The 27,834-nt window shown below is 39.8% G+C and overlaps 1 protein-coding gene across 1 annotated transcript in view; it reads right to left on the reverse strand.

The window, feature by feature from the left end:
• Positions 1–9,547: 9,547 nt before the first annotated feature.
• Positions 9,548–27,834, reverse strand: part of Arfgef3 (ARFGEF family member 3) — a 153,685-nt gene continuing 135,398 nt past the window's right edge. Inside the window, exons 32-34 of the mRNA XM_076928042.1 lie at positions 25,402–25,523; positions 18,973–20,185; positions 9,548–17,535 (exon numbers count right to left, since the gene is read on the reverse strand). Of these exons, the coding sequence (XP_076784157.1) occupies positions 17,344–17,535; positions 18,973–20,185; positions 25,402–25,523 (1,527 nt within the window). The 3' untranslated portion in view covers positions 9,548–17,343. The remainder of the gene's footprint in view (positions 17,536–18,972; positions 20,186–25,401; positions 25,524–27,834) is intronic.

Below are 27,834 nucleotides of genomic sequence, written 5' to 3' on the forward strand. Positions count from 1 at the left end.
TTTGTAAAACAACCAACCATGTGTAACCATGCAAAAATTCCTTCCTTTCCCCACCCCATGCTGTAAAAAAAAAACCCTCAGCTTGCTAGCCTTTTGTCAAAATTCTGTTTCTGCGTGGATGAGCAGTTTTTACCTTGGCTAGCCAATTCTCCCCAATAAACCTCTGCTGATTGCATCCAGATATGGTTTCTTGTGATTTTTCGGGTGACAGTGATTTCCTGAGACTTGAGTAAGGGTCTCCCGAGTTCGGGGGTCTTCATTACTATGCCTAGTGGGTGGAATCTAAACTCTGCTGCTCAAATGGTTTTTGAGTATGCTTAGATTAGGTTAGTTCTCAACCTTCCTAATGCTGTTTTAATATAGTTTCTCATGCTGTCATGATTCCCAACCATACAAACCTTAGTGATGCTCTGTTTGATTTTTCAAGAATTTCTAAATGGGTTTGATGTGAGGATCTTTATAATATTCTGCCTGCTTGAAAAGAATTCTTGCCTCAGCATCATGAGATTATTTTATTATTCATTGTTACTGTAGAAAAGGATAAGTATTCCCTGGCTTGATAGCTCTGGGAGGAGTAGCTTCAAACAAACCTTGACATACTAACTTACAGCTACTATGTAGCCAACACTCTTTCTTTTATAATCTGCCAATTTGCCTTAATTCTTAAATTTTCAAGTTGAGTTTTGAAGAAACTTTTGCTTCACATATGATATCTAATTCAATTTTCTTCACATTCCATTCTCTACTATAGAGTGTCACTTCACTTCCTTGCATAATTTGTTGGGGTTACAGCAGCTCAAAATAGTAAATGCCATGCTGATAGGAAGAAAGCCATGAAGCCCTGTCAAAGTGAATCAAGCTCAGCACTTAAGTTCTCAGCTCTGAACTGTTGGGCATTTGACTCTTTCATGGTCCTTCCTAGCCTAGAGCAGCCTGAATAGACCTTGTTTACCACAATGGACCTTAATGATCTAGGTAGGGTCATCAGCCCAGGCTACAAATCCCTACAGGAACTTAGAAGAATAGACTGCCCCTGAACTTGCTTTGCAACACAATCCAGCTGAAACAAAGGACAGTTTCAGTGGGGCTTGGTTCCATCCTTCTCTCCCACCCCTCTCACCCCCAGTCTTTTTTTCATTTCCAGCCCCCCTTTCAGGTAAACCCAGTTCATCCATGAACGCAGGACAGCTACACTTTCATGTTGTAGTAGAAACTTTTTTTTCTTTTTTGAGACAGGGTTTCTCTGTGTAGCCCTGACTGTCCTGGAACTCACTCTGTAGACCAGGCTGACCTCGAACTCAGAAATCCGCCTGCCTCTGCCTCCCAAGTGCTAGGATTAAAGGCGTGAGCCACCACCACCAGGCCTGTAGTAGAAACTTTTAATTCCTAGTACTTAAAAAGGATTTTTAAAAATCCCCTGGTAAACACTGGATTTTAACTGTGTGATTACAATCTCTGAATTTGAATGAGATTATTAAATTGGAAAGTTCATTTCTCTGTCAACAAAATATTTCGAGCAATGGGATTAAGTTAGAAGGCCACACTTGGGGCACAAATGACTTGATGCTGTAACCAGGACTCTGTAAGTAAACAAACAGGAGAAAAGCAAGAGGCTTTCAAAGGCTTGAGATAGCAAAGACAGTGATCCATATATGAAAATGACAGTTTGCATTAAGCTTTTATTTTATTTTCACCTGCTTATTGAATCTACCTTAAAGCCACATAGGAAAGTGAATTTTCTAATCACTTGCAAAACACTTATGAGAGCTAAATTATAACACAAGCTTTGATCATAAGCCAAGAATTTAAAGCATGCTAAGTCTACGCTTTAAAGAAATGAGTCTAGATTTATTCACGTGGTGTATTCATTTGTAGAGTGAAAAATTATAAAGGCCATTTTATGAAATATGTGTAGATTTTTTGCCTTACAGAACTGAAAATAAGATTTCAGGCCTTCACATTCCAGGTGAAGGACACTTGCTGGATTACATTCCTCAAGCCTCGCCCAAGGCAGGAAGGCATTCCTGATTACAGATAAATATGCTACCACCTAGGTGGGGCCCTAGCCCTATAGCCGGAAAAAGTAAAGATAGCAATCTGAAATGGCCGGATAGGGCACAATGGCATGGTAAAAACCACATTTTTGAGAAGAATGCAGGGCGATTTCCACATGACACTAATCATTTAGAGTAAATACCTCTGAATTGTTCCACTGTTTTCATGTTTTGTATCTTTAACAACCCCATCCCACTCCCCTGGTTTGTGGTTTTTCCCTTTAAAACCCTCCAAGGACTGGCCGAGGGGGTCGGACCTTGACTCCAGCGCGAGTACCTGGTCAGACCGCTGGCTGCCAGCTCTTTCCCTAATAAACCTCTGCTGATTGCATCCAGGTATGGTTTCTTGTGATCTTTGGGTGGTTGCGATTCCGGAGGCTTGAGGAAGGGTCTCCCGAGTATGGGGGTCTTCATTTGGGGGCTCGTCCTGGATATGCGACCACCTTAATCCAAGAACCACGCTGGGAGGTAAAGGGACACCGCGGTTTTTTTCTGTCTGGTTGTTGTGTGACCTTTTGTCTAAATCGTCTGATTTCTCGTGTGCTAGGGTTGCCTAAATCGTGTGCTGTTTTGTCTAGGTTTGTTTAACTTATTTGGTTTCTAAGTTGTTTGTGCCCGTCTGTCTGAATTATTTGGTTTCTGAAAAGTGCACTTCGGTTTGGACTGGCAGCTGTTTCTGTCTCGTGAGGGGCAGTAAACCATTTTTGTTTCGAGAGGGGACAAATGAGTGATTAGCAGACGTGCTAGAGAGTCACTAGCTGCTGCACCTCCAGAGACGTTTGGGGGTTCATCTAGGTGCCGGGGAGGACGTGGAATCCCTCTAGGCTGGCACAGGTTTGCATCTAGGTGCCGGAGAGGACGTGGAATCCCTCTTGGCTGGCACTGGAGATTGAGACAGGTTTTTTTGTTAGTCTTTTTGTGTGTTAACAATGAAAACTAGAGAGAAAAGGTCAGAAATGGCCACCGTGGTAGTTGTGCTCTCATGGCAGTGTGTCTATTTTTGGGTTGTTCATTGCTGGTATGTTAGAAATCTGTTAGACTTGGTCCAGCATAGGCTGACCAAGTTGTCTGAATCTGTTAAATCTGAATCTGTGAAGACTGACTGCGTTGTCTGGTTATTGGAGTCTTACTTGGAAGGCGAGAGGACTTCCAGAAGGTCAGGGGATCTGACTGTCAGGTTTCAAGAGACTGAGCGCTCCTACTTGGGAGAAGACGTGGAATCCTTCTCCATCTGGGGTCGTGACCAAATGTAGTTAAGTGTTATTTGTGCCACCCGTGGCAGGGGTGAGCTATCTGTGTTTTATGTACTACCCGTGAGAGGGGTGAGTTATTTGTGTTGTTTTTTTATATGTGTGTGTCTTTTCTTGGCAAATCATCTGTGTGTTAGCTGTTAATCTACTGTGTTAAACATCTTGAGTTAAAAATAGGTAACATGATTGCCGGCAGAGAGAGAAATGAAGCCGCCGGTACAAGAATACAACTGCAGAAAGGCGGGCAGGTCCTTTAATAAGGGGCAGCTACCTCGGTTCGTGCTTGCGGTTCGTGTTCCTACAGCCCGCCTACCGCATGTAGGGAATGCTTCAGGTAACAGCACATGGAGGGTGCCCTCACCCAGCCCGCTCACCCAGCCCCCACTTGGCGGGCTACAACTCGTGGTTCCCCAGCACAGCAACAGCGTGCAACAGCTACCTAGTTTGGTATTCCTGGCTGTACTGGGTACCTTGAGGTCACTAGTGCAACAAATGGCGGTTTTCCACCTGCCGCCTATGAAGATAGATGAGAACCCAGGTGATAAAAGAAAAAAGAAAAAAAAACCTGGCAGTGGAGCCAGGACAGCTAGACAAACAGCCGCAGCAAGATTGTTCACCTGAGAGTTAATTATTATTTTTTTTTTTTTTTAAAAAAAAGAGAGACAAGAACTGGTTAAAACTGCTTACTTAATTTAGTTTAAAACTTACTTGTGAGGCAGTCTTGATTTACACAGGAAAAACTGATAATTCGCCCTGCTCTGTGGCTAGGAGAAGGACACCAGCAGTAGAAAAAAAAGGGGGCCAGCAGTTTTTTAGCTTCTGTAATAAGGAAGTTGATAATGATTTTTCCCAGTTTTATAAGTAAAGGAGTGCTTTTTTCTAAAATTACAGCTTAAAAGTTATAGGCTGCCCTGAGTCAGAAATATATATATATATATATATATATATATATATATATATGAGTCAGGAATATATATATATATATATATATCTCCTTCAGTTTTGATAAATTTTTTAGCCATTACTGTTTGAGACAATTTCATTATTTGTATGAGATTTTCATTAAGATTTGGTTTAAAGATGAGAGTTCTGACAAGATAAAATTAAAGAAGTGGTGAAGACTTGTGCTCTTACGTTAGACATAAAAATGTTTACTTTATTGTTCTTGTTGTAATCAGAAATAACTCTTTAAAAGGTTTTTATAGAACTATGACCAAAGTTTCTATTTTGTTAAAAGTTAAATTCAAATAAGTGTCAAATGTAACTCAAGTTGCCTTTTAAAAATTGTTAATAACTGTATGAACCTTCAACATCGTAATAGTCCTTGCTGTGAAATGCTATAGATAAGGCTATTCATTCTGATTTGGTTTCTTTCTTAGAGCTTCAGAGGTAAGCTCACATTACACCTGTGGACAAGGTTTACAGACTGAATTAGGTTGTGGTTTCTAGTGTGATGTGAACAGCAGTCATGCAGCCTCACAAATGCATCAGTCTACCTACACAGAGTTCAAAGCAATAAATAAGGTAAAAGCTTTGCTTTCACAAGACTTTTGCAGGTTCTGGTCTTCAGATTGGGGACCCCGTCAATTGATCAGGCCGTGGTCAGCAGCAGGTCAATTTAGAGCAGATGTGACTGAGACCTCCATGTGACAGAAGGTAAGGGACACCCTAAGGCCCACGCCAGATTCCGCTGATAGGTCTTGAGAGAGAGGGTTATATGAGACCCCACTAAGTTTGATCAGGACACATGAGGTTAAGCAGAGATCAGATACTTAGAGTAGATAAGAAATACCTAGGAGAAAACAGCCTAGAATAGGGACCTTCCCGAGGTTTCAAGTGTCCTAGGTAATTAGATCAGAGAGCAGTTTTAAGGTAAGTCAGGAATTGAAGATCCACTGTTTATATTGTCTCCGAAGCTCAGGACAGGTAGAGAGAATATACAGGACCCTAAAATTAAACTACCCTTGGGAACTGGCGCTGGCTAGAGTGTCCCTTGTTCTTGCTCCATACCCAGAATGCCCATTTTGTGTGAGAAATGATTTTTCAGGCTACTAAAAGACTGTTCCTGGTGCTGTGGACCATCTGACCTCCTTGAAGTTCACCATCACCACCTGTGACTGATGCCAACTGGAGAAGATCCAGATGCCTGAACAACCCCCTACTCTTTGGCTCCAGGTCTTCTGCTATTCTACAAGGCTAAAGAAGCAGCAGGCCTTGACTCCTGAGACCACCCCAGAGGCACAGGGAAAATACTGCCTTGGAGGGTGGGACTTAGTGTGTGTACACCCAAGGTTAAATGACAGCTTGTGATTACAAGATTGAAGTTGAAATGTGAATCTAGAGTTATATAGATTTGTTCCTTTTGCAATTTCTCTTTATTATATATGTGATTTTATGTATATGTAGACAGCTATGTGCCACAAAATGTGGAAAAGTCAGAAGACAACTTTGAAAGTGTGCTACAAAGAAAAGGAAATGTTTTGAAACCCCTAGTCAATAGAATAGAGCCCAAGAACCCCTGCTAACAGATACCTAGTGCCTAAAATTGATAAATGGTAGACTTACAGCTCCGGGTTAACACCATGTGTTTCCACTGCTATCTTTGATGAAAACAAAGATTATTGTGTACTTGTCCAGCTAGATCCCGCAGGTACTCTTGAACTGAGTTTGAGATACACCCTAGATGATTCTGCAGAGAGCCTATTTTCCTTGACTCTAGCTGTTACATTGTGACTAGGAGTGGCCATAGGTATAGAGACAGGTGTAACTACATTGATACAGACACCTCATTACTTTCATCAGCTGAGAGCTGCCACTGATGTGGATTTGAGAGCCCTAGAACAGTCAGTAACAAAGTTAAGTTGTTACTAGACTTGCTGTTTCTTAAAGGAGAAAGTCTGTGTGCTGCTCTAAGAAAAAATGTTACTATTATGTAGACCATTCAAGAGTGACCAGAGAGTAAATTCAGAAAAAAAAGTTAGACCAGAGACAAGATAGAGATGCACCGCAACTTTGATTCGAGAGTTGGTTCAATCCTCCCTTGCTGGACCCCTTGTGATTTTACTTTTGCTCTTAACCATAGGCCCCTACATTTAAAATAGATTAGTAACTTTTGTTAGAGAAAGGATAAATGCTGTTCAGCTTTTTGTGTTGCGCCACCAATATAAGACTTTGGGTCAAGAAAATGGTAATTATGATGACACTGGAGTTTAAACTTTTCTAAAGATCCTAATCGGAAAAAGTGGGGTGAGAATAGACTTATTAATAATTGAGTTTTTATGATTAAAAACATAGCCAAATCGGAAAAAGTGAGGAATGTAGAGTGAAAAATTATAAAGGCCATTTTATGAAATATGTGTAGATTTTTTGCCTTACAGAACTGAAAATAAGATTTCAGGCCTTCACATTCCAGGTGAAGGACACTTGCTGGATTACATTCCTCAAGCCTCGCCCAAGGCAGGAAGGCATTCCTGATTACAGATAAATATGCTACCACCTAGGTGGGGCCCTAGCCCTATAGCCGGAAAAAGTAAAGATAGCAATCTGAAATGGCCGGATAGGGCACAATGGCATGGTAAAAACCACATTTTTGAGAAGAATGCAGGGCGATTTCCACATGACACTAATCATTTAGAGTAAATACCTCTGAATTGTTCCACTGTTTTCATGTTTTGTATCTTTAACAACCCCATCCCACTCCCCTGGTTTGTGGTTTTTCCCTTTAAAACCCTCCAAGGACTGGCCGAGGGGGTCGGACCTTGACTCCAGCGCGAGTACCTGGTCAGACCGCTGGCTGCCAGCTCTTTCCCTAATAAACCTCTGCTGATTGCATCCAGGTATGGTTTCTTGTGATCTTTGGGTGGTTGCGATTCCGGAGGCTTGAGGAAGGGTCTCCCGAGTATGGGGGTCTTCACATTGCTGCATATCAATAATTGGAGGACTGTATATTTGAATTTACCTATAAAATTTTTTTTGAGAGGTCTGCTCTTCAGTTATTGACCTCTTGAAAGACCCCCAAAAGGGGCCCCTCACCCAAGTCCGGACCTGCACGAACCCAAGGACACACCAGAGACCTTCTCGATGCAATTGCAGAGGAGGTTTAATGACGAGGGCCCTCGGGCTGGAACATATCTCATGCAGGAGATAGAGGTTCCAACCCAGAACCCAGGAAACTTGGGATATTTATGGGTAGGGGTTGGGGAAAGCGGGAAAATTTGGCGCGGTTACATATAATTGGTTGCACTTTCGCCCGGCTACACATGATTGGTTGTTCTACAAATTTTGAACATAGCACTAGGAAGACCAAGGGAGGGAGGGGTAACCAAGAACAGTGGGACATTTCAGAGAAATCCAGCCCAAATGATCTAGAGTCATGTGAAAATCACTCTGCACACTCATTCTTCTCAAAAATGTGGTTTTTACCATGTCATTGTGTCCTATCCTGCCATTTCAGATTAACTATCTTCACTTTTTCCGGCTATAGCCCCACCTAGGTAGCAGCATCTTTATCTGTGGTCAGGAATGCCTTCCTGCCTTGGGCCTCTCTCACCCATAGGTGTGCCTATTGTTTGAGGCTTGATTCAGGGAATAATGTCCTCCCATCTGGAATGTGTTCCGGGGAAGTGAAGGCCTGAAATCTTATTTTCAGTTCCTCGTTCTGGAATCTGCACTTTTCTGCTCAGGTCTAAGGCCTTTATAATTTTTCACTCTATACTCTTAATGGAGAATTTTAAGTTTCACTCGTGATTATTCTGTTTTGAGCATAATCATGTGTGAAAATGACTTAAATTTAATTTGAATTTAACATCACTATAGGAACACATTTCTCAATTAGTACTGTGAGGATGTTTCAAGAAAGGCTTAACTAAAGAGGAAAAAGCCATCTTGGATGTGGGTGGTGTAATCCTATGAGCTGGGGTCCCAGACTAAAGAAACAGGACAAAGGGCACTGAGCAACAACATTCACCTTTCTTTACTTCCAAACTGTGGATGCAGTGTGACCACCAGACTCCTGCTCCTACTGTTCTTCTTCTCCTGCCATGATGGAGTAGATCTCCTCAAATGGTGAGCCGAAACAAATGCTCTCTGTTACATCTTTCTTGAAACATCCACCCACACAGACAAATGTCTTTCCATGCTAATTCTAAATCCAATCACACTGACAAGATTAACTATGACAGGTTTGGATGCCAAGGATATGCTATGTACATAGGTTTCAATGTAAAACAACCCACAAGACAGGGACGGGACGCTATTTATAAGCTAGTCACTGTCCTACAGAGAGCAGGACAGTGTTTACTTGGCATTAGTGTGTCTGGAGCACTGCCATTACGTCTTCATTTTATCTTAAAAACAACTTTTGAGGTAGGGAAGACAGGACACTTGTGACTGAAGTAGCCAAGCATTGTCCAGGTCTTTCTCCCACTACCAGGGAGGGAGCAAGCTTGAGCTGTGAATTCTGTTGGCAAGAGGTCCAAGGCCATTTCTACCCTTCATAGTAGAACCTTCTTCATTTATTATCCTCCTGCTTATGATACTCGGATGCAAAGAATCTAAGTATGAAGTTTCACTTCATCTTTGATAAAAGAGCTTATTATTATTACTCGTGGTGCTGATAGTGGCACAGGTCATTGTGATGCACAAAGTATATGCGACAACAGGTTACATAAATACAGGCTCCATTTTTGTAGCATTTTGTATGTCTTTTTTCTCTTTCTTGTTTTCTATAATGAGAACCTGGTGATTCCTAGACTTATCCTTTTGTAGTGTTCTCAACAGTCTTAGACACGGTTTGTTTTAAGATCATGAGAAGTGGCGACATTTTTCTTTTCAATGTTAAAATAATAACAATAACAACAGTAATAATAGCTTTGTGTATGAACAAATAAAAGTAATAACAGTTTTTTAAAAATCAGTAAACTATACTATCTATGGGAATTTGATATATTATTCTTAATGACTTACGAAAGTGTTAATTTGATATCTCATGATAAAAATGATGTTGACATTGAGGACTTCACTCTGGTCTTCTTCTGATCCCTATAGAAATAGTGATATATATTTCTACAAATTTCGAGGTAGGATGATTAGTGGGGATTATATCTATTTGATAAGATTAAATATAAATGATACCTTTCCAGAGGTATAAAATATCATAGAAAAGAGACCTAGTTCTTTGAACAGGGTCCTGCTATTTATATAAATAAATATATTACATGAAGAAAATTGCTTCCCACATCAGAATTTTGATGCATTTGAATCTTTATTCTACAACACAAGCGACATAAATACATTATCTTTTAAAATATTTTCTCTTTAGAATTTGTTTTTCACTTCCGATAAAATATACACAAAATACACTTGCAAGCTTGCTTACAGAGACCCAGAAAACAGTGAACTGACAGATTATATCAAACCAGTTATATTAACATTTGAAGGAGAATGGGTTTTAGAACTTTGTAAATGTAAATGTGCCTAAATAAATCAAAACAAAAAAAATGATACTTCCTTGACAAGGCTTTTGGAGTAAACAAAATAATTCAAGGCTCCTGGTGAATTGGTTGCAAGGATGAATTTTCCATCTTATAGGTAAAATGATAAGTCTACTCATTCATTATGGCTATATGTAGCTTCATTTATTTATACATTTTTTAATGAAAATAAATTCATTCTTTGGTATAATACAAGAATGGATAAAAGGAACTCTACCTATTGGTCTTATATCAAACGGGGATGGGACTAGGGGGAACTGTCTGTAAGTTAATTTGTCTGTTTATTCCTCTTAGAAAATCGTTGCAAAGTGATTTTGCACTGGGCAGGAGAATAAACATTGCATTTTAGCACCCCTCCTTATCCCTAACACCCCCTCACAAACCAACCCTAAACTTCCAAGAATGAAAAATAACCTTTCCCTCTAGGTACCTCCTCCTACCCTATCAGGCCACACTGGATATTCTAACGCACTGGGTCTCAATGGAAGAGGAACTCAAACACCCAAATCATTCATCTTTGATTAAAGGAGCTATATAACAAGAAACTGATTCCTATCATATTGATTTCAAAATGAATCAGGAAAGAACTGGACAGGAAGCAGTGGCAGAGGGTGAGCACAGACCTGAGGAGGGTAGGGATGGCAAGGGTTTGAGCCTCCTTAAATCTAAGAGAAAACCTAGATTGGCCTGCAGGTCTTCCCTCCTCCTTTTGGCAACAGTGTTGAAACAGTTTGGAAAATTATTTGTAGAGATTGAGTTTTAAAATGTAACTGAAATCAGAATTAAATGAACTGCATGCATAATTTTAAATTGTTATGGGAAACAAAAAGGAAATATTCTCAATTATTTTCAACCACAAAGTCTAAGACTTGAACCCTTAACACTTTGTTGATAATGCTTTCACTGATACAATTACCTAGAATGATTGCTTTCTCTTAAAACAATTTAAATTTAAACTATTTCAAAATATTTATTAAACAAAAGTATTTAGGTAAACTTTATCAGGTCAGTAAGAATTATATAGAATTCATAGTGCAAAAATGGGTGATATTTAGAGTACTTAATTATTTTTCTCTTAAATCATCCATTGTATGCTTCACTGTTTTTTTCATTTATGTGTATTTATTTACTTATTTGTTTTTGAGACAGAATATCACTATGCCATCCAGGAAAATCTCGATCTTATGATCTACCTGCCTCAGCCTCTTTAGTAGATGAAATTACATTAATGAAAATTGTTTTATTTGGGTGTTGAATTTAATAAAAACACAGATTATCAGTTCCTCCTCTTCCTATTATATGGCCCTTATTTTTTCAATCAAAAATGAATTTCTAAGGCTAATTAACTGATCGAAGAGCTAAAATATAAACTAAGGCCCTGTCTGTACAAGGGTCAATTTCACTAAATTCCCAAAGCACATAGGTTGACTTTCCTATATGTCTTGTCATGTAGAATAAGAATTAATTTTCATTGTGCAGATATCTTTATAAATACAGTATCTACTGAAAAGTCAAGACAGGCATACCTACTGTTCAAAAAGAATTGTTTCATTTTGATAATATACACAAAGCCATTTAGTAGATGCTTGACAGATAAACAGGAAACTAAAATACTAATGAAAACCACACAGTTAAGTGAAAGATGACCTAAAGAAGTGTCATGGCATTTCAGAATGCTTATATGTTAATGACCAATCCAAGACGTAAAGTAACTGGGAAGCAAGCAACGACTCAAAAACCTTTGAAAGCCAGGAGCCAGGCTATAATGGAGCCATACATGGAAATGCATCATTAAAATTATATAGAAAGAAATGCAAATACCATATAAATTTAAAATCACCTTCAGTACAAGTCAACAGGATACAAACAATCATTTATAGAATAATGTTTATAAATACAAAGATGAGCTTATAGTTATCTCAGGTATACATTCATTGTCTTCTAATGTATAAGAACCAATTGTTGGTACAGTAAAACTGGGGAAGGGTGAACTGGAATGTTGTAAGTAATCTAATCCCATGCTGTCTGCCCATGGGTCAGCTCAGGTTAGTGCTTGATAAGTCAGGCTGATCTGAAAGTAAATGATTGCCCGCCTTTGCTTCCCAGAGCAGCAGAGGTGGCTTCATCTGGGAGCTTGCTAGAATACAAACTGCCAACTGTATAGAATCAGAAACCTGGGCATTTGTGGTTAGGTGAACTCAGATGCACGCTGAAGTCTGAGAACCACTGTTCTTCAGACAGAAGAAATTAAAAACCACTGGCTCAGCCACCATTGTGAGGACAGCAACACGCAATGCAAACAGTGCTTGAGATTCGAAAGACCTCAACTGGATGGGACCTCGACTGTTGAAGTCAACCAGTCCCTTCCTTTCTGCATGATGATGCAAAGATACAGTGAAAGGTTTTGTGGATGCTACTAATGTCACAGTGGAACTTGACATTTATTTATAAGTAGTATCATGTTTATAAGAAAACAAAGCATTGTTCTCAACTTAGTTTCTCCTGAATAATCTTGGGTATGTATGATATTTTTCTTTTTCCTTTTTCATCTGTTTTTCCTATATTTTGAACATCTAAATGGTGTTTCTATTCCATAATGTTACAAACACTATACGGTAGCCAGAGCAATGGAATTTCTTAAAACAAACATTTTCTAGATTTCTCTATGAATAAGGGGGGCATTTTCCCCACGAGAGTATAATTATAAATCAACATCCTTATCATTTTTATAAATAATTCCTAATATCAAGCTCACATTTTTAATAAAAATGTTCTTTTACTATTCTAAGGCCACACTAAATCTTTCTGTGTTCCCAGACACATTTGTGTCCTTATGTTACTGCAGGTGTCTGAACTCTATGCTTCTTTCTTCAACTACGGAAGCAAGTAGAAATGTTGGGCAGTAGCACATGATCCTATGCATACTGTCCTACCTGAAATTTCAGTACACTTGTACAAATTTGCTGTTCCCTTTGCAGAGGATTTGGGAGGAGGGTTATTTCTGTATGTCTCCAAGTTTTGATGGTGACCTGTATAGGTTTGGCATTTACCAGAGAAGCTGGCTGCAGGGCACTTTGTTGGTTAATTGATTTGTGATTACACATGCCCCTGTACATGCAGCCTGCCATATTTCTATGCTTCTACAGTCAGCCAGGCAGGCTTCTCCCTTATAGTACATTTTTAATGCAATGCTAAATGTTTTCCTTGGGATTTAGGCATAAATATTGATATCCTTTATGTTTCCATTATAAAGACATTACTTTAAAGTAATACCTTCCAAGTCCACATAATATTCCAGACAGACCTATTAAGCAAATATTTTAATTTTAACCATCTAAGGAAGGCCTTGCAAGTTTCTCATGTTGCAGAGCTTGACAGACTCTGTAACATTTGAGGAAGCACATGGCCTTTCAACACAGCGATATTTCTTTGCAAACAAGTTTGCCTTTTATTTTGTATCTTAGACAAATTTATGAACCTCTTTGGGTCTGTGAACTTACCAACTAGAAAAGGCCAAGAAGGTTTTTATAAAGTTACTATTAAGAAGGCTCCTGTTTGGTGGCACCCAGTCTTACCAGCTTTAAACAAAGGTCTCCATTCTGTTTAAGTTGGTGGGACGGATAACAGATTTTATTTTTCTCAGCAACTATTTTTATTTTATGGATATTCATCTGCCTTTATGTCTGCATGCCATGTGCGTGCCTGGTGCCCTCAGAGGTCAGTAGAAGGCATCATGTCCCTTGACACGGAATCAGAGATACTTATGAGACACCATGTGAATACTGAGAGCCAAACCTGAGTCCTTCTAGAAGAGCATCCAGTGCCCTTATCCACCTCTCCAGAGCCATCTCTCCAGCCACTCTATTGAAAAAGGAACCTTTCCTATCTAAGTAGTTCTGTTCTCTATTTGGGGAGACTATTGAATCTCTATTGAGATACTCTGGCACCTTCCTATAGTTTAAGGTTATTAGCCTCTCTTTTAACTGTACAAGTATTTTTTTTTTTTAAACAAGAAGCCTGTGTTGCTTATCATGCCAGGAATTTAAGTTAATAGTACTTTGGACATCAACATTTGTGTTTTTGAGACAGGGTTTACACCGTAGCCCATGCTGTCCTGGAGGTCTCTCTTGTTTCCTTATTCTCTCCTGTGCTGGAATTATAGGCATATATCTGGCTTGATTTAAAATACTGTAATCTGATCTAATATCTGTTAGCATTTTCCCAGGTCCTAATGATTAGTGATTAAATAACAAAAAAAAAAAAAAAAAAGAAAGAAAAAAATGACAAAATGTGTTCTAATTTTGCCTTCATGGAGAAATCTGGGGCTATGCTAAAAGGAAGATGAAAACAGAGCGTGTAGAGGCAGCCTTAAATATCTTTAAACTAACTGAGAGCTGCAGGAGCTAAGTGAGGCTCTGGGAACAATTTATGAGCCTTCCACTATTAAAATTGATACTTTATTCTACAGGATTTCATGTAGCCAAGGCTGGCTTCAAATTTCCTGTACAACTTAAAATGCCCTTGAATTTCCATTTTCCTGCTTTTACCTTCTAAGTACTAGGATTATGGGTATGCATCATGCTGGGATGATACATATGTATCATCATGTCTGGTTTATGTGGTACTATGTTGCCTGTTTCACGATTCATACTTTTCTAAGAAAAGAAGAAAAACAATTTCAATTTCAAGTAATATACTTTCGGTAAATACAAGCAACTAAAAGTAACACATAAAATCCCATTCTGTTTACTTCTGTACGTAACTCTACATTCTAGTAATGACTGTTTAAAAATTCAAAAGCCCACTTTGACCTTGATCTTCAGCCCAAGTGACTAGGGAAAAACCACTGGCACCATTCAGAGACTGTGAAAGGAATGAATGAAGAAAGGGGTAAAGGTAGAGACAGACACTGAAAGGGACTGACTAGTAGTGAGGGAAGGACTTCTGTCCCTCCAAGTTGAATTGCTTGTCTTTCCTCTTACCTAGAGAACAATTTAATTGAAGTACTACTCACTAGCTATGGCTTTGCACTGAGCAATGTTCCATTTGAAACTACAAATAAATCCCCTCTGGTTGGACTCCGAAGGATGCTGCAGTCTTTTCTGGAGAGCGCTTGGAGGTGGTCTAAAAACAAAGCGGGACTTGGGATGGACTCACAAGGACTGATGGGAGGATATGCCAATATTTACAACATTGCAGGTAAGGAGTTGGGTACACCTCATTTTTTTATTCTCAAGACCCACAATCAGGATATAAGAGGATACTTTCACAAACTAGTCTTGCATGCTCTTTGTACCCAGTCTGTGGGAGAATGGGGTCTTATTTCAGAACAAGCAACTAACATACTTCTGGGGCACTTGTACAAGGAAACTGGCTTTCATACTTTATGAATAGTTACATTTTGTGACATGCGGTAATTCTGTAATCTGGTTCACCAGAGCTTTTTTTCCGGTAAATGGAGGTACTTCTTGGTTGACCAAGAACAAATTCTCCTAAGAATCTACAGAAGAAAACAACTAGGGTATACTGCTTTTGTTGAGTAAAACAAAACTGAGTACAATCTTTAAGTCTCAACTACATTTACAAGGTATATAAAATCTAAAGGTGTAGGTAAAATAATTCATTGTACATTCACACAGTTAAGAGATGTGGGCACAGCTCAAGAGGGCAGAACATCTGTGTTGCTTGCACAGAGTCTTAGCTTGATTCCCAGATTCCCAACACTAGTAAACAGAGAAACTAAAACACATTTAGGTCAGTTTTTAAACTTATTACCCAAGTTGATTCACTATCTGAAGGCGAAGATTGCTTTGTGGGATTAGGAAAATGTCCTCTGCACTCTGATTTGTTTAGGTGGTGTGCGGAATAATGGGATTTTTTTTTTTTTTTTTTTTTTTTTTTACTTTCCACATAAGCCAAAGAACCTTGCTCTGACTTGTAGATATCTATGTAGTTTTCATGGAGGGCAGCATTTATGAATATTATCACTGGGTAAAGTTCAACCCCTATTAAATCCTTCAATACGTAAGAGTGGAGGTTTCATTTTTAGAGGATGATGTGTGAATACATTTTTAGGCACTGGTTAAATGCCACAAATGCCCCAGTAACTAATTCTTCACTCTAGAGTGTAAGTGGACTTGTCTAAAAAGCTTTAGTCATTATTATAACGTAAAAAATATAAAATATATTGTGGTAAGGGCTCTGGGGGAGCTCAGTGGTTCGTTCCTAAGTATGTATAAGCCTCAGGCTCAATTCTTAACCCTTTATAGATATGGTTCTATATTTCAAATTCATTTTCTAATAATACTTAAAAAAAGAAATTTCCACATAGAATATTGGTCTGAATAACACGAGTTAAAAGAGGGTAAATTTACTAGAGAGGAGTGTTTTATATAGAAAAAAATAGTTTTCTAAATTCACGGTGTCCCTTCCCATTCACTCTCACATGTGTATAACTGACACTATCATTCCACAGCTGTATCATAGTTGAAGATTTACAATGATTCTATTACAGCCCCAGCCCACCCCTTCCAGCTGTTTCCCCAGCCCATAGTTCTTGCCCCTCCCCTGAGAAATATGCTTACCAGACAGAGGACTCTGAGTTCCTTTCCTCCAAAGGATACTGATATAAAATGAATCTTAATCTTTCTTAAAACTGAGTGTCATACATTATTGTTCAGATAATTGTAGGGCATAGAAATATCTGTGCAACAAAGACTAAGGCACCAATTTTCTTTCTTTTCTTTGTCTGCCTTGGGAACAGAAGCAAAGACTCATGGAACACACAGGGTAGTCAGTATCAAGTCTTGTGACAATATCTTGTGACAACGTGCACCACTGGGTGCTTCATGTTAATGCCACAGACTTGAGATCATACTTGGAAAGAATTTCCTTTCTTTAAAAGCAAAGACATGAAGGCACAACAGTACCTTACCTGGGGAATTTGTGAATATTAACATAAAAATCTAAAATCCTTAAGAATAATGTTGAAATGTTCCTGACCATATTTTAGAAGTAAGTTTCTTTCTTGATTAGAACACTGAAAACAAAAACTTTTGCAGTTTTCTTCCCAACCAAACTATAATCAGAATAGGTTTTTTCTGATTAATTATGTCTGGTGCCAGATATATGACTTTATTTCAGCTTGACTTACCAGCAAATGTTTTCTTAGGACTTAGTTTTGAAAATGATGGCTCAAAATGGATCAGTCTAGGGCTTCCAAAGGAAAGTGTTGAAAATGACCCATTTGGGATAATACTGCAAGCAAATGCACTTGGAAATTAGATTTAGAAATATATCAAGTAATGTAGACTCTTTTATAATAATGTTCAAGGCCAGAGATCACTATGTCACTTGTATGCTATGTTGGCATTCAGACTAACCCAAGGTTGACTAATTAAGGAGAGCTTGGTAAAAGTCTTGTTACTAGGTTTCAGAGAACTACTTTCTCAGAGACCTGGTTTGAGCGGGATGGTGGTTGGGAAAATGCAATCAGTTGGATGGACAGGCAGACTTTGACTGTAGGCATTTCCTTAGGATTTGAGTCCTCTAAGTGATGATGTCATAGACACGGCCCACTCTTCCCAGCCACTCCCTCACAGCTTGACGGACTCTGATGTCAGTCACATGACAGGTCAGCTGGCTGATGCATGGGAACACAGCTGGCTGGAGAGCAGTGAAGGTCTGGTCCGGAAGGATCTGAATCTGATTGAGAACAGTTAGCACCATGTTGGTCCACGCCTATGAGAAAGGATGTAAGAGAATTATTGGGTATCTCATGGCTTTGCATGGCAGTGCAATTAAGCTCTGGAAATACATTGTTGTTGTTGTTCTTTAATCAGGTTTAGTCAGGATTTAGCTCTATTAAAGATCTTTAATAATAAAGTAATTTCTTTCACATATTTGGAGGATGGGCAGAGAATCATCTAACAAGAACAAATTTCTATGGAGCATTCGGGAGTTCAATCAACTGTCTGCTAACACCTGGATCACTTGGGATAATTCTTCCTTAATTTATGAGAAGATGTAAAATCATTAAAACTCCAACACATGATAAACCAGTTAAGATACAGGATTCACCATGAACCTTATCTGCTAAAGAATAAATACCTATCTCTTGGTTACTGGATAGTTAAAAAAGATTTTTAGTCCAAATCAGGGATGCCACTCATAGTAGAGGGATTGCAAACGTGGGGCTTCAATCCCTAGTACTGAAAAAAACTAGTCTATCACAACTTATGTAGATTTCGTCTTATCAAGTTTACTTCTATGTAGATGTTTCAAGGGGAAAGGCATCCTGTAAGAGGCACACTAATTTCAAATGTATGTACCTGCATGCGTGTTCCTAGGGACCTAGGATCCTCTATCTTCTGATGTACTACGCCTGTAGCAAGATTCCACAGTAAAGGACTTTATCTAGAATTTTCCTAGTTCTCTGTTTCCATGTTTCCTCATGGCGAATAAATGCTGTCAATGCTGTTTCCCCCTCAGACTCATTTCAACGGGCTTTATATGTGCTCAACATGGTTAAAAAAACCACTTCATTGTTTTAATACTGTAGCATTGTTCTGGCCTTTTCCTTTCTACACTGCTTCAGAACATCCTCAGTGCCATATTCAAAACAACAAAAGGAGGCCGCCTACCTACAACATTGCCAGCTAAAGCCCCCTGATTTTATAAGCGTTACCAGCTTTCTTATACAGGTGGCTTCCTACTTCTCAACAATCATGTCACAACATAGAAAAAATGGTTTTTAAAATGATCTGAGAAAAAAATTTGTTTCCCAGGCAGAGGCCACAGCCTAGGTCGTCATTCTTCTGACTTGGAGATATGGTTTATATAATCTGCTAGGTGTCCGATCTCTCTATCCTCTGTCCTCTGTCATAACCTGAGCTGTCCACAGCACATAGCTCACAGGTATCCAAGAATAATCTTGGATTTAAAATCTCTGTCTTCACTTCCTACATTCTGAAATTGCAGATTTACAATACTTAGTTTGGAGCCATTGCTGACAGAAGTAACCCAAGGCTTTCCTCATTGAGTGCGGCGGCAAGCATTCAGCCACTCGATTTGGATCCTCAGCTTCCCTTGGTTTCCATCACATCTTTGGGGATGCAGACTCTGCAAGGGGGATACTTTTGTTATCTGCAACCCAGAAAGTGACTAGCAGGAACTCACCTGGATCTGTGCCTCTGCATCTCTCACAGAAATACTCAGGGAGCTTCCGGTGGAGCCTGAGCGGGGTCTCTTCTCCTGCCGCAGCAGCTCTGGGCCTGCGCTGAAGGAGTGGCGCATCTGCCCTTGGTCTATGAGATGCTGTGGCCGCTGAAGCAGCGGGGAGTCAGGTCCCCGGGGCCCCAGGGGCTCCCCTTTCTTATCCACCTTGACTTCCTTGGGGAAGGGGGGCAGGTTGTGTGGCTGCCTCCTCTTCTTGTACTCAGTCATCAGCTTTGAGATGGTCTTGTCAGCAGCCATTGTGCAAATCTTGTTCCCTGCACTCTCCCACCACTCTTTCTTGCGGCCAGGATCCTTCTTCTCTATCTTGGGGCTGGGAGGCAGCATCAGTATGTCCCCACTGCCCACCCTTAGACTCAGAGGCTCACTTAAGTGCTCTCTGCGGTCGTCTTCGGAGGGCGTGTTTTTCCCGGAGAAGCCACCCGTCGATGGGGTGGACGATTCGGACTGGAAGGAGGGGAGAATGAAGAATGGGTCGCTCTTGAAGGCAAGTGGCTCCTCCAAGCTGCTCTCCAGGTCCAGGTGCATCTGGATGTAGTGGTTACAGAGCTCCATGCACAGCTTGTGCAGCCTCTTGACCAGCCACACCCAGTCAGCATTGCTCACTGGCTGCACACTGAGCGAAGGCAGGCGTGCCCTCCACTGCCTTTTCTCCTTGCCTCGTGGGGGGCTCACCTGCGCTGTCTCCTCAAAGATGTCTTCATCTTCCGATGAGCACTGGTGGGAGGAATCTGAGCTTCTCTCTTCCTCGTCGAAAAGCACTTTCTTCACTTGCTCGGCTGTGATAGTTTCTTGGTTGGTGAGAACCGCACAAACCAGGGCATGAAAGTAAATGTTAAAGCTCATGGCAGATTGGCGGTAGAGGTTGGCTGCACCTCCAATGCCAGACACTTTCTTCAGCAGGCACTTGAGCCCTGGGCTTGTGTCGAATTCCCGGGCAGTTCTGTAGGAGTCCAGCAGCAGGTCAAATATCACAGCCAGGTTCTGCATGGAAATGTATCTGAGGAAGCCGGCCAGCTTGGTGTCTGGCACTTGGACTGTCTTCTCCTCTCCCGGAGAGGGGCCTTTGACAAACTCTTCCAGCAGAATGTCATACAGGTTCTGGAGTAGTACTTGGTGAGAGAGCAAGCTAACCACAATCTCCCTGAAAGAAACGCTTCAAAAGCAAAGACAGAGGCTGGTTAGTGGATTTCTGCCTTTTTTTCTTCTTCTTCCACAGCAAGACAGGTATGGTCCATTTCAGAACACGTGAAGCTCCAAACTAAATCTGTGTTCCAACATTTTGAAGTACTTATCTGTGTGTGGCGGTCAGAGGACAACTTGTGGGGTTCAGTTCTCCACTTCCACAAGGATGAGTGTACAGGGGATCTAACTTAAGTCATCAAACCTGGCTGTAATCACCTTTACCCACTGAGCCGTCTTGCCTGCATTTTAATATCTATTTTTTAAAGGGGAAAACTTCCATTTTAATCATGGCTGATAGAATTCCTGGCTCTTTTTAAAATCTAGGAGCTGTAGATTGTAAGTTAAGATACTGCATTATCAAGTCATAGGAAATAAAAACAACATTTAATTAAAAAAAAAGGTGTAATTATAACACAGGATACCCTAACCCTTCCAATCTTTAACCCTGTTTTTACACACACACACACACACACACACACACATTGAAATCCTACTGGTTTGTTTTTGCCACCAAGGCAGTTTTCAAGGATCAAATACTAATACTTTAGGTGCTGAAAAATATTGTGATCTATTACGGGGCTCAAATTACAAAAAGAAGAAATAAATTAATGATGTAACTCATAGTCTTCTACATCAAGCTTGGGAAACCAGCATTCACTCACACAAACTCTCTGTCTGCCAGTCTGGCCATTAGGACTGTGGCACACATCTTGAATGGTCAACTGATTTCTTTGAGACGACTTTGAGGCCAGTTGTGTGGGACTGAGAGACAAGAGAGGGCGCATCCTCCCTGGGTACCAGTATGGCTTGTGGGTTCATGTTCCTTTCAGTGCTCCTAGAATTTTGTGAAAACAGCATATATAAAACAATCATATTGCCACCAATTTTCTGAAAATGATATAAGGTCCATATGTTTTTTTGAGGCAGGGTCTGATGTAGCCCAGGCTGGCCTCAGACTTGCTATGTAGATGAGGATGGTCTTAACTCTTGATCTTCTAGTTCTCCATCCTAAATGCTGGGATTATAGATATGAACCACTGAGCTAGGACAATAAAATTCTTCCCAGTAGCCATTACATTTTTATTGTTTGACTTAGAAATTGCGCTATTACTACCTCTACCACGAGCAATCCAAACAGCCAGCACCATTTCAATAATATCTACAGCCTTCATTTTAGTCACAATTCTATCCCTCAGACTAGCCTATGAGTGAATACAAAAAGGGCTAGAATGAACAGAATAATTGGTAATTAGTTTAACTAGGATTAATGATTTCGACTCATTAGATTATGATCATACTCATAATTACCAACACGCTGTCTGCCTTTCTAAACCTCACACTAGCTTTTACTTTATCTCTTCTGGGAACACTTATATCAACTCTCCTATGTTTAGAAGGAATAATATTATCACTATTCATTATAGTCTCAATAGCTACTCTAAATTCTAACTCAATAGTTTCAATACCCATCCCCACCACCATTTTAGTATTTGCAACATGTGAAGCAGCAGTAGAACTGGCTCTTCTTGTAAAAGCGTCCAACACATATGGGACCGACTAAGTACAAAATCTTAATCTTCTACAATGCTAAAAATTATTTTTCCATCACTCATACTTCTTCCACTAACTTGACGATCAAAATCAAAAAGAGTCTGAATTAACATTACTTCCTATAGCTTCTTGGTCGTCTTGTCAGTCTATCACTACTATGACAAAATGATGAAACTAATATAACCTTCTCAATCATATTTTTCTCAGACCCCTTATCTATCCCACTAATTGTTTTAACAACCTGACTACTACCTCTAATATTGATAGCCAGCTAAAACCATTTTAAAAAAAGAAGGACTCACATACCAAAAATCTATATCTCAATACTAGTCAGCCTGCAAATTTTACTTATTATAACATTCTCTTCTACCGAACTTACTATATTTTATATTCTATTTGAAGCCACCCTAGTCCCAACTCTTAGGACCAACCATCTTGTATTTTCTTTAGTCTGTCTTACTATGTACTTGAATTTAAAGTTATTTCTATACTTAACAAAAACTATTTTTAAAAAAGATTTATTTATACATTTTATTTATTTGAGTACAATGTAGCTGTCTTCAGACACATCAGAAGAGGTTATCGGATCCCATTACAGATGGTTGTGAGCTGCCATGGGATTACTGGACATTGAACTCAGGATCTCTGGAAGAGCAGTCGGTGAGTGCTCTTAAGCACTGAGACATCTCTCTAGCCCACAAAACTTATCTTTTAAGTTAACAAAAAAAGAACAAAAATCTTCCATTAATCTAAATGTTGACTTTTCAAATCATATAGCTGTCACTATGGGAAAACCGTGACTGTCAATTAGGATGAAATGGGTAATAGAGGGCTATCAACACAAATAAGTAACCCTGTGAGGCAGCTGAAATGACTTCTTCAATGTATATGCATGGGCGTGCATGTGCGCACACGCGCACACACAGACACACAAACACACACACATACACAACTATCTTTTAACTATCAAATTCAGTGGTTCTAAGTGTAGTTACCATGATGATATAAACATCACTGTCTATGTAGAACCTTTTCATCATCTCAGGTAGAAACTTTGTACATTAAACAGGAACTCACCCTCTTCCCTTTTTCCCAGTTCCTACATATATATATTTTTTTTTTAAAAATAAGTTACTCAGTATTAGGAAACCTGGATATTTATTCCTCTGCAAAAGGTTCTAGAAGCTACCTGTCCTAATTAGCATTAGGGGTCAACTTGACAAAAAGTCTAGAACCACCTGATAAAACATTTCAGTTGAGTCTTTATCATAATGGTCCGTGGACATATCTGTAAGGGATTGTATTGATTGTCTTTATTGTTATAGGAGACTCCAGATCACTGTGGGCAGTACCACTTCCTAGGCAGGTGGTCTTGGGTACAAGACAGCTAGCAAAGTATGAGCCTATGAGAGAGACATCAAATTTACGGTTTCTGATTCAAGTTCCCGCCATGACTTCCTTCAGGGTTGGACTATGATCTGGAAGTGTAAGCCAGATAAACCCCTTTCCTCCTCCAGTTCTTTTGTTTGTTTGTTTGTTTGTTTGTTTTTGTTTTTCGAGACAGGGTTTCTCTGTGTAGCCCTGGCTGCCCTGGAACTCACTCTGTAGACCAGGCTGGCCTCGAACTCAGAAACCCGCCTGCCTCTGCCTCCCAAGTGCTGGGACTAAAGGCGTGCGCCACCAACTGCCCGGCCCTCCTCCAGTTACGTATGATCTGAATGTTATCACAGAAACAGGAAGGAAACTAAAACATTACCAATATGGTCTACGTTCTTCAAATCTACAACTTTAGGATCCAAATTAAGAAGGGAAGTCCTTTAAAGATCTGCTTGTTTTTCTATCATCTTTATTTCAAAGTAACATCCTCAAAAGGCATGGCAGGGTCTTAGCTTTGTATGATCTTTAACATATAAAGTAGACAACTTAAAACTGGTGCTGGGGAAACAGGAGCTAGAATTTGGGAAGACTTCATGGGATTCTGTTAACGTGCTCTTTTGTGTGCCAGACTTATGAATATTTTATTTTTATTCATGTTTCATAAATTAAATATGTACTCCATGTATTCTTTTCCTTTTTTCTTTCCTGTTTTTCAGAGCTGAGTCCCAAACCCACGGCCTTGCACGTGCTAGGCAAGCGCTCTACCACTGAGCTAAATCCCCAACCCTGCATGTATTTTTGGTGCACCAAATGCTTAGCTAAAATATTCCCTGGATATTTAACCTAAATGGTTATAGTATTTAAATAGCTATATTAAGAAGCTGTTACACGAATCACCCAGAGCCTATGCAATGGCAACAACTGTTTTTGTTCAGGTTGCTATAGAGAAATCCTGCAGATTGCCTTGTTCATAATCAAAGAGGTTGATTTCATACTGTTTTAGAGGTAGGAAGTCTAAGAATAGAGTATCAGTATGGCTGGATTCTGGTAAGGGCTTTCTGGTAGCTGGAGAAGCCGTCTTTTAGCTGTGTCCTTAATAGAGTGACAGGGGAGTGCTCCTGTTTCTCTTAATAGCATTAATCCCGTCCATGAAGGGCTCAAACATCATGATTTACCAAAGGCCCCACCTTCTAAGCATAACCTGGGCAGCTAGGATTAAAACACAAGTTTGGAAGAAATGCAAACCCCAGTCCGTGCATGACCTCGCTCCCCAAAGTGGTAAAGGGTTGAGGTCCTGTGCTCTGATGGACCTTTGGTTTGCTTCTGGCTTTCTCACTTGATGGCTGTATACTCTTTGCTTCTCTGGTCCTCATGGGTTAAAATGAAAGTGGGGTTTTGTTATGCCTTTATATAGTGTTAAATAAGCAGCGGTTACTATTGATGTGTTGAAGCAAGGCGAGGGAGCTTTGATTCCAGTTCAAAGAACAATGATTTTCAGGCTGAATAATAGTATTTAAAAAGAGAAACTCTTTTTTTTCTCTTTTGGTAAGACAGGGATCTTTTTGTCTCTTGAGAGCAGAGTTGTTTGTATTCATTGAGATGATCTGCACTGTACTAACCTGAAATACGGAAGTTACTATATTTTGTAAACAGTCTTGCTATAATGTCTAGTTGACTTTGGGCTCTGGGCACAACTGATTTTGTTCTGATTTTTTGTTTAAAAATTTAATCACTTTTAAATAAAAATATTACACATATGATTTTATGAACTGGATTGTATCCTGTCCAAATGTATATACTGAACTCTTAATTCCTAGTCAGAATATGACCAAATTTACAGGAAGGGTCTTTAGGAAGGTAATTAAGTAAAAATGAGGTCACTGGGTAGATCTTAATCCAGTGTACACATAGCCTTTGTTAGAGGAAATCTGTATAAAAAAAAAAACCCAAAGGAGCTACCATGTGAGGTCTCAGACAGGCATCTACACGCCAAAAGAACAAATCAAGCCCACACTTTGGTCCCTGAATTTCAGGCTTCAAAACTGTGAGAAAATATACCTGTTCTGACAGTTATCTAACCTGTGGTAGTTCCCTATGGCAGATTAAGTTATACACATGTAATTTGATTAAAAGGTTTACCATTTTTTGTGACAACCTTTGTTAAATGACTCTACAGTGCTATAGCTTGGATTAAAAAGAGTAGGAAGTGGGAACGGATGGGCTTTCTTGTTTCTGAGCTCGATGTTCACTGCAGAATACCTTTTCTTGGCATGTCCATTGGGTTTCTCATCATGAGGTAGTTCAATGATGAGCTGACAGGACTGAGCATGATCGAAGTTGTTTGGAGTCTTTGGTGAGCACTGGGTGTCCAGCATAAACACCTGCAGGAATATACGAAGGGACGGTTCAGAAGCCCATGTCTACCAACTCCACCCACAGTTTGCTAGTAGCCCTGGGTAAGTAATTTATTTTCTACCCATGTCTTTACCTATAAAATGGGATGGCAATGCCTTCCACCTGATAAAGCTGACGAATTAAATAAAGATACACGTGTATTACATATGCAGAACACTATAACAGAACAAACAAGAAACATTGCCAACCAACACTAATACAAGTAGTGCTCTATCGCCCGTCAGCTCGTTACACTCCAAGTACTGAACTAGGTAGCAATAACCAGTCCAAGGGGGTTGGTACTGGTTTGCTTTCTAGTGTTGTGTTATACACCGTGACCAAAAGCAACCTGGCGAGGAAAGGGTTAATTTCACCGTACACCTTTCAGGTCATAGTCCATCTAGGGGGAAAGTCAGGGCTGGATCTCATACAGGAACATAGGGGCAAGAATTGAAGCAGAGACCCTGAACAATTGTTGCTATTGGCTTTATCCCATGGCTCGCTCAGGCTGCTTTCTTATACACCAAGGAATGCCAGCCCTGGGGTGGCTCGACATTCATCATCAATCAGAAAATTGACCCACAGGCTTGATCAGATGCCAATCTGATGGAGAAATGTTTTTAATCAAGTTTTCTTTTCCCAGATGATCCTATTGTATGTGTATGTGTGTGTGTGTGTGTGTGTGTGTGTGTGTGTGTGTGTGTGTGTGTGGAATGTATGTAAAATACATATATATTAAAATGTTTATATACACATATATGATATTTGTATATATATATACACACACATCTATACACACATATGATATATATAATATATGTGTATATGCACATATTAGTTCTGGAGGGACTTACACATGCTAGGCAAGCACTTTACACTTTGCCATATCCCCTTATCTCTGACTTTTATATCCAAGGTAGGAATGAGAAACTAAGAGTCAGCCAAGCATGGTGGTTTATACCTTTAATGCCAGCACTCAGGAAACAGAGGCAGATGGATCTCTGTGAGTTCCAGGACAGCCAGGATTTTTTTTTTCAAACAAACAAATGAGTGATGCTAATACTCTCAGCTCCTTTCTGGACCACTCTATCAGGATTACTGGTGTGGCCTAGGTAGAAGTGACTGAAAATACCAAGTATCTATCATATCTCTCTGTTCCTAATGGTTTCATTTCTTTTGATTTAAAAAAAAACATTTTTACCAAGGAAACTTTTATCCCATTGTAATGGGACTAATTTGTAATTGAACACACTGGTTTTATTTAACTGTAAATATAAAAAGAAAGTTTAGAACTGAAGAAAGAGAGAAACACTAGGAAGTGAAACGACTCCCTGTTCTCTGGTAACCATTCATTTCGGGAGAGGGTTCTCACCTGATGTTTCCATTGGTCGCTGAGTTTGAAATGAGATCATCAAGCTGACTTAGAACCCACTCTATAGCCTAAGCTAGCCTGCATTCAAGCTCCCTCTGCCTCCTTAGTGCTGACTTGTAGACATTAGCCGCCATCTTGCCCGGCTGCCAGCTTTACATACTCACTGCATGCTTGAACATAGGTGAAGATACCATAGTGTACATATGTGCAAACTGAACCAGCTGTCACAGCTTCCCGTTTAGAGAAGTCATCCTTGATGGAAGCTATCTTGGCCACAATTGCCATCCTGTGGAAGAGGCTCTTCAATGCAGTCTTACTTTTCTTCTGTTCCTTTTCCCCCCCCCCCCATAAACAGCATGGTTGCTTCCTATGGATGTGCCTTTTCCTTCAGAACCAATAGTCATATCCTAGGGCCTTATGAATGTGCTCAATAGAGGAGGTGAGAAGTTGAATGTGGAAGGATGGTTGAATCATTTGCTGAGAACTGCTGGGGGAAACCCTTCAGAAGCAACTAGGGAATGTCTCAACAGATTCCCTGGAACTCATATTACACGTGCTTGTAAATTGCCTGATGTGGGGGATAAGAACCAAACCCAGGTTGCATGGAGACACTTTTAGTGATTGACTATATTCAACTCAAATGTGCTAAGTCACTGAAAATATTAAGGATTGTGTTCTGTATAGGTGATAAAAATGTAATATATGAACCATCTTTAGTCACCCATATTTAGCAGCAATAGTATTTAAAAAAAAAAAATCCTTCTAAGTATTTAGAAAACTCTTCTAAGTAGCCTAAGCAAAGTATAGATGAAATCCAGGCTGTAAGATAGACTCTGATCTGAGAACTAAAGGATGCAACCAGCAAGGGATGGTGTGGGAAGAATGAGCTAAACCCATTCATTCCAGTGGGGGAAAAAAAATGATAC

This window comes from Arvicanthis niloticus, chromosome 30, assembly GCF_011762505.2.
Source record: "Arvicanthis niloticus isolate mArvNil1 chromosome 30, mArvNil1.pat.X, whole genome shotgun sequence".
NCBI classification, from domain to species: Eukaryota; Metazoa; Chordata; class Mammalia; order Rodentia; family Muridae; genus Arvicanthis; species Arvicanthis niloticus.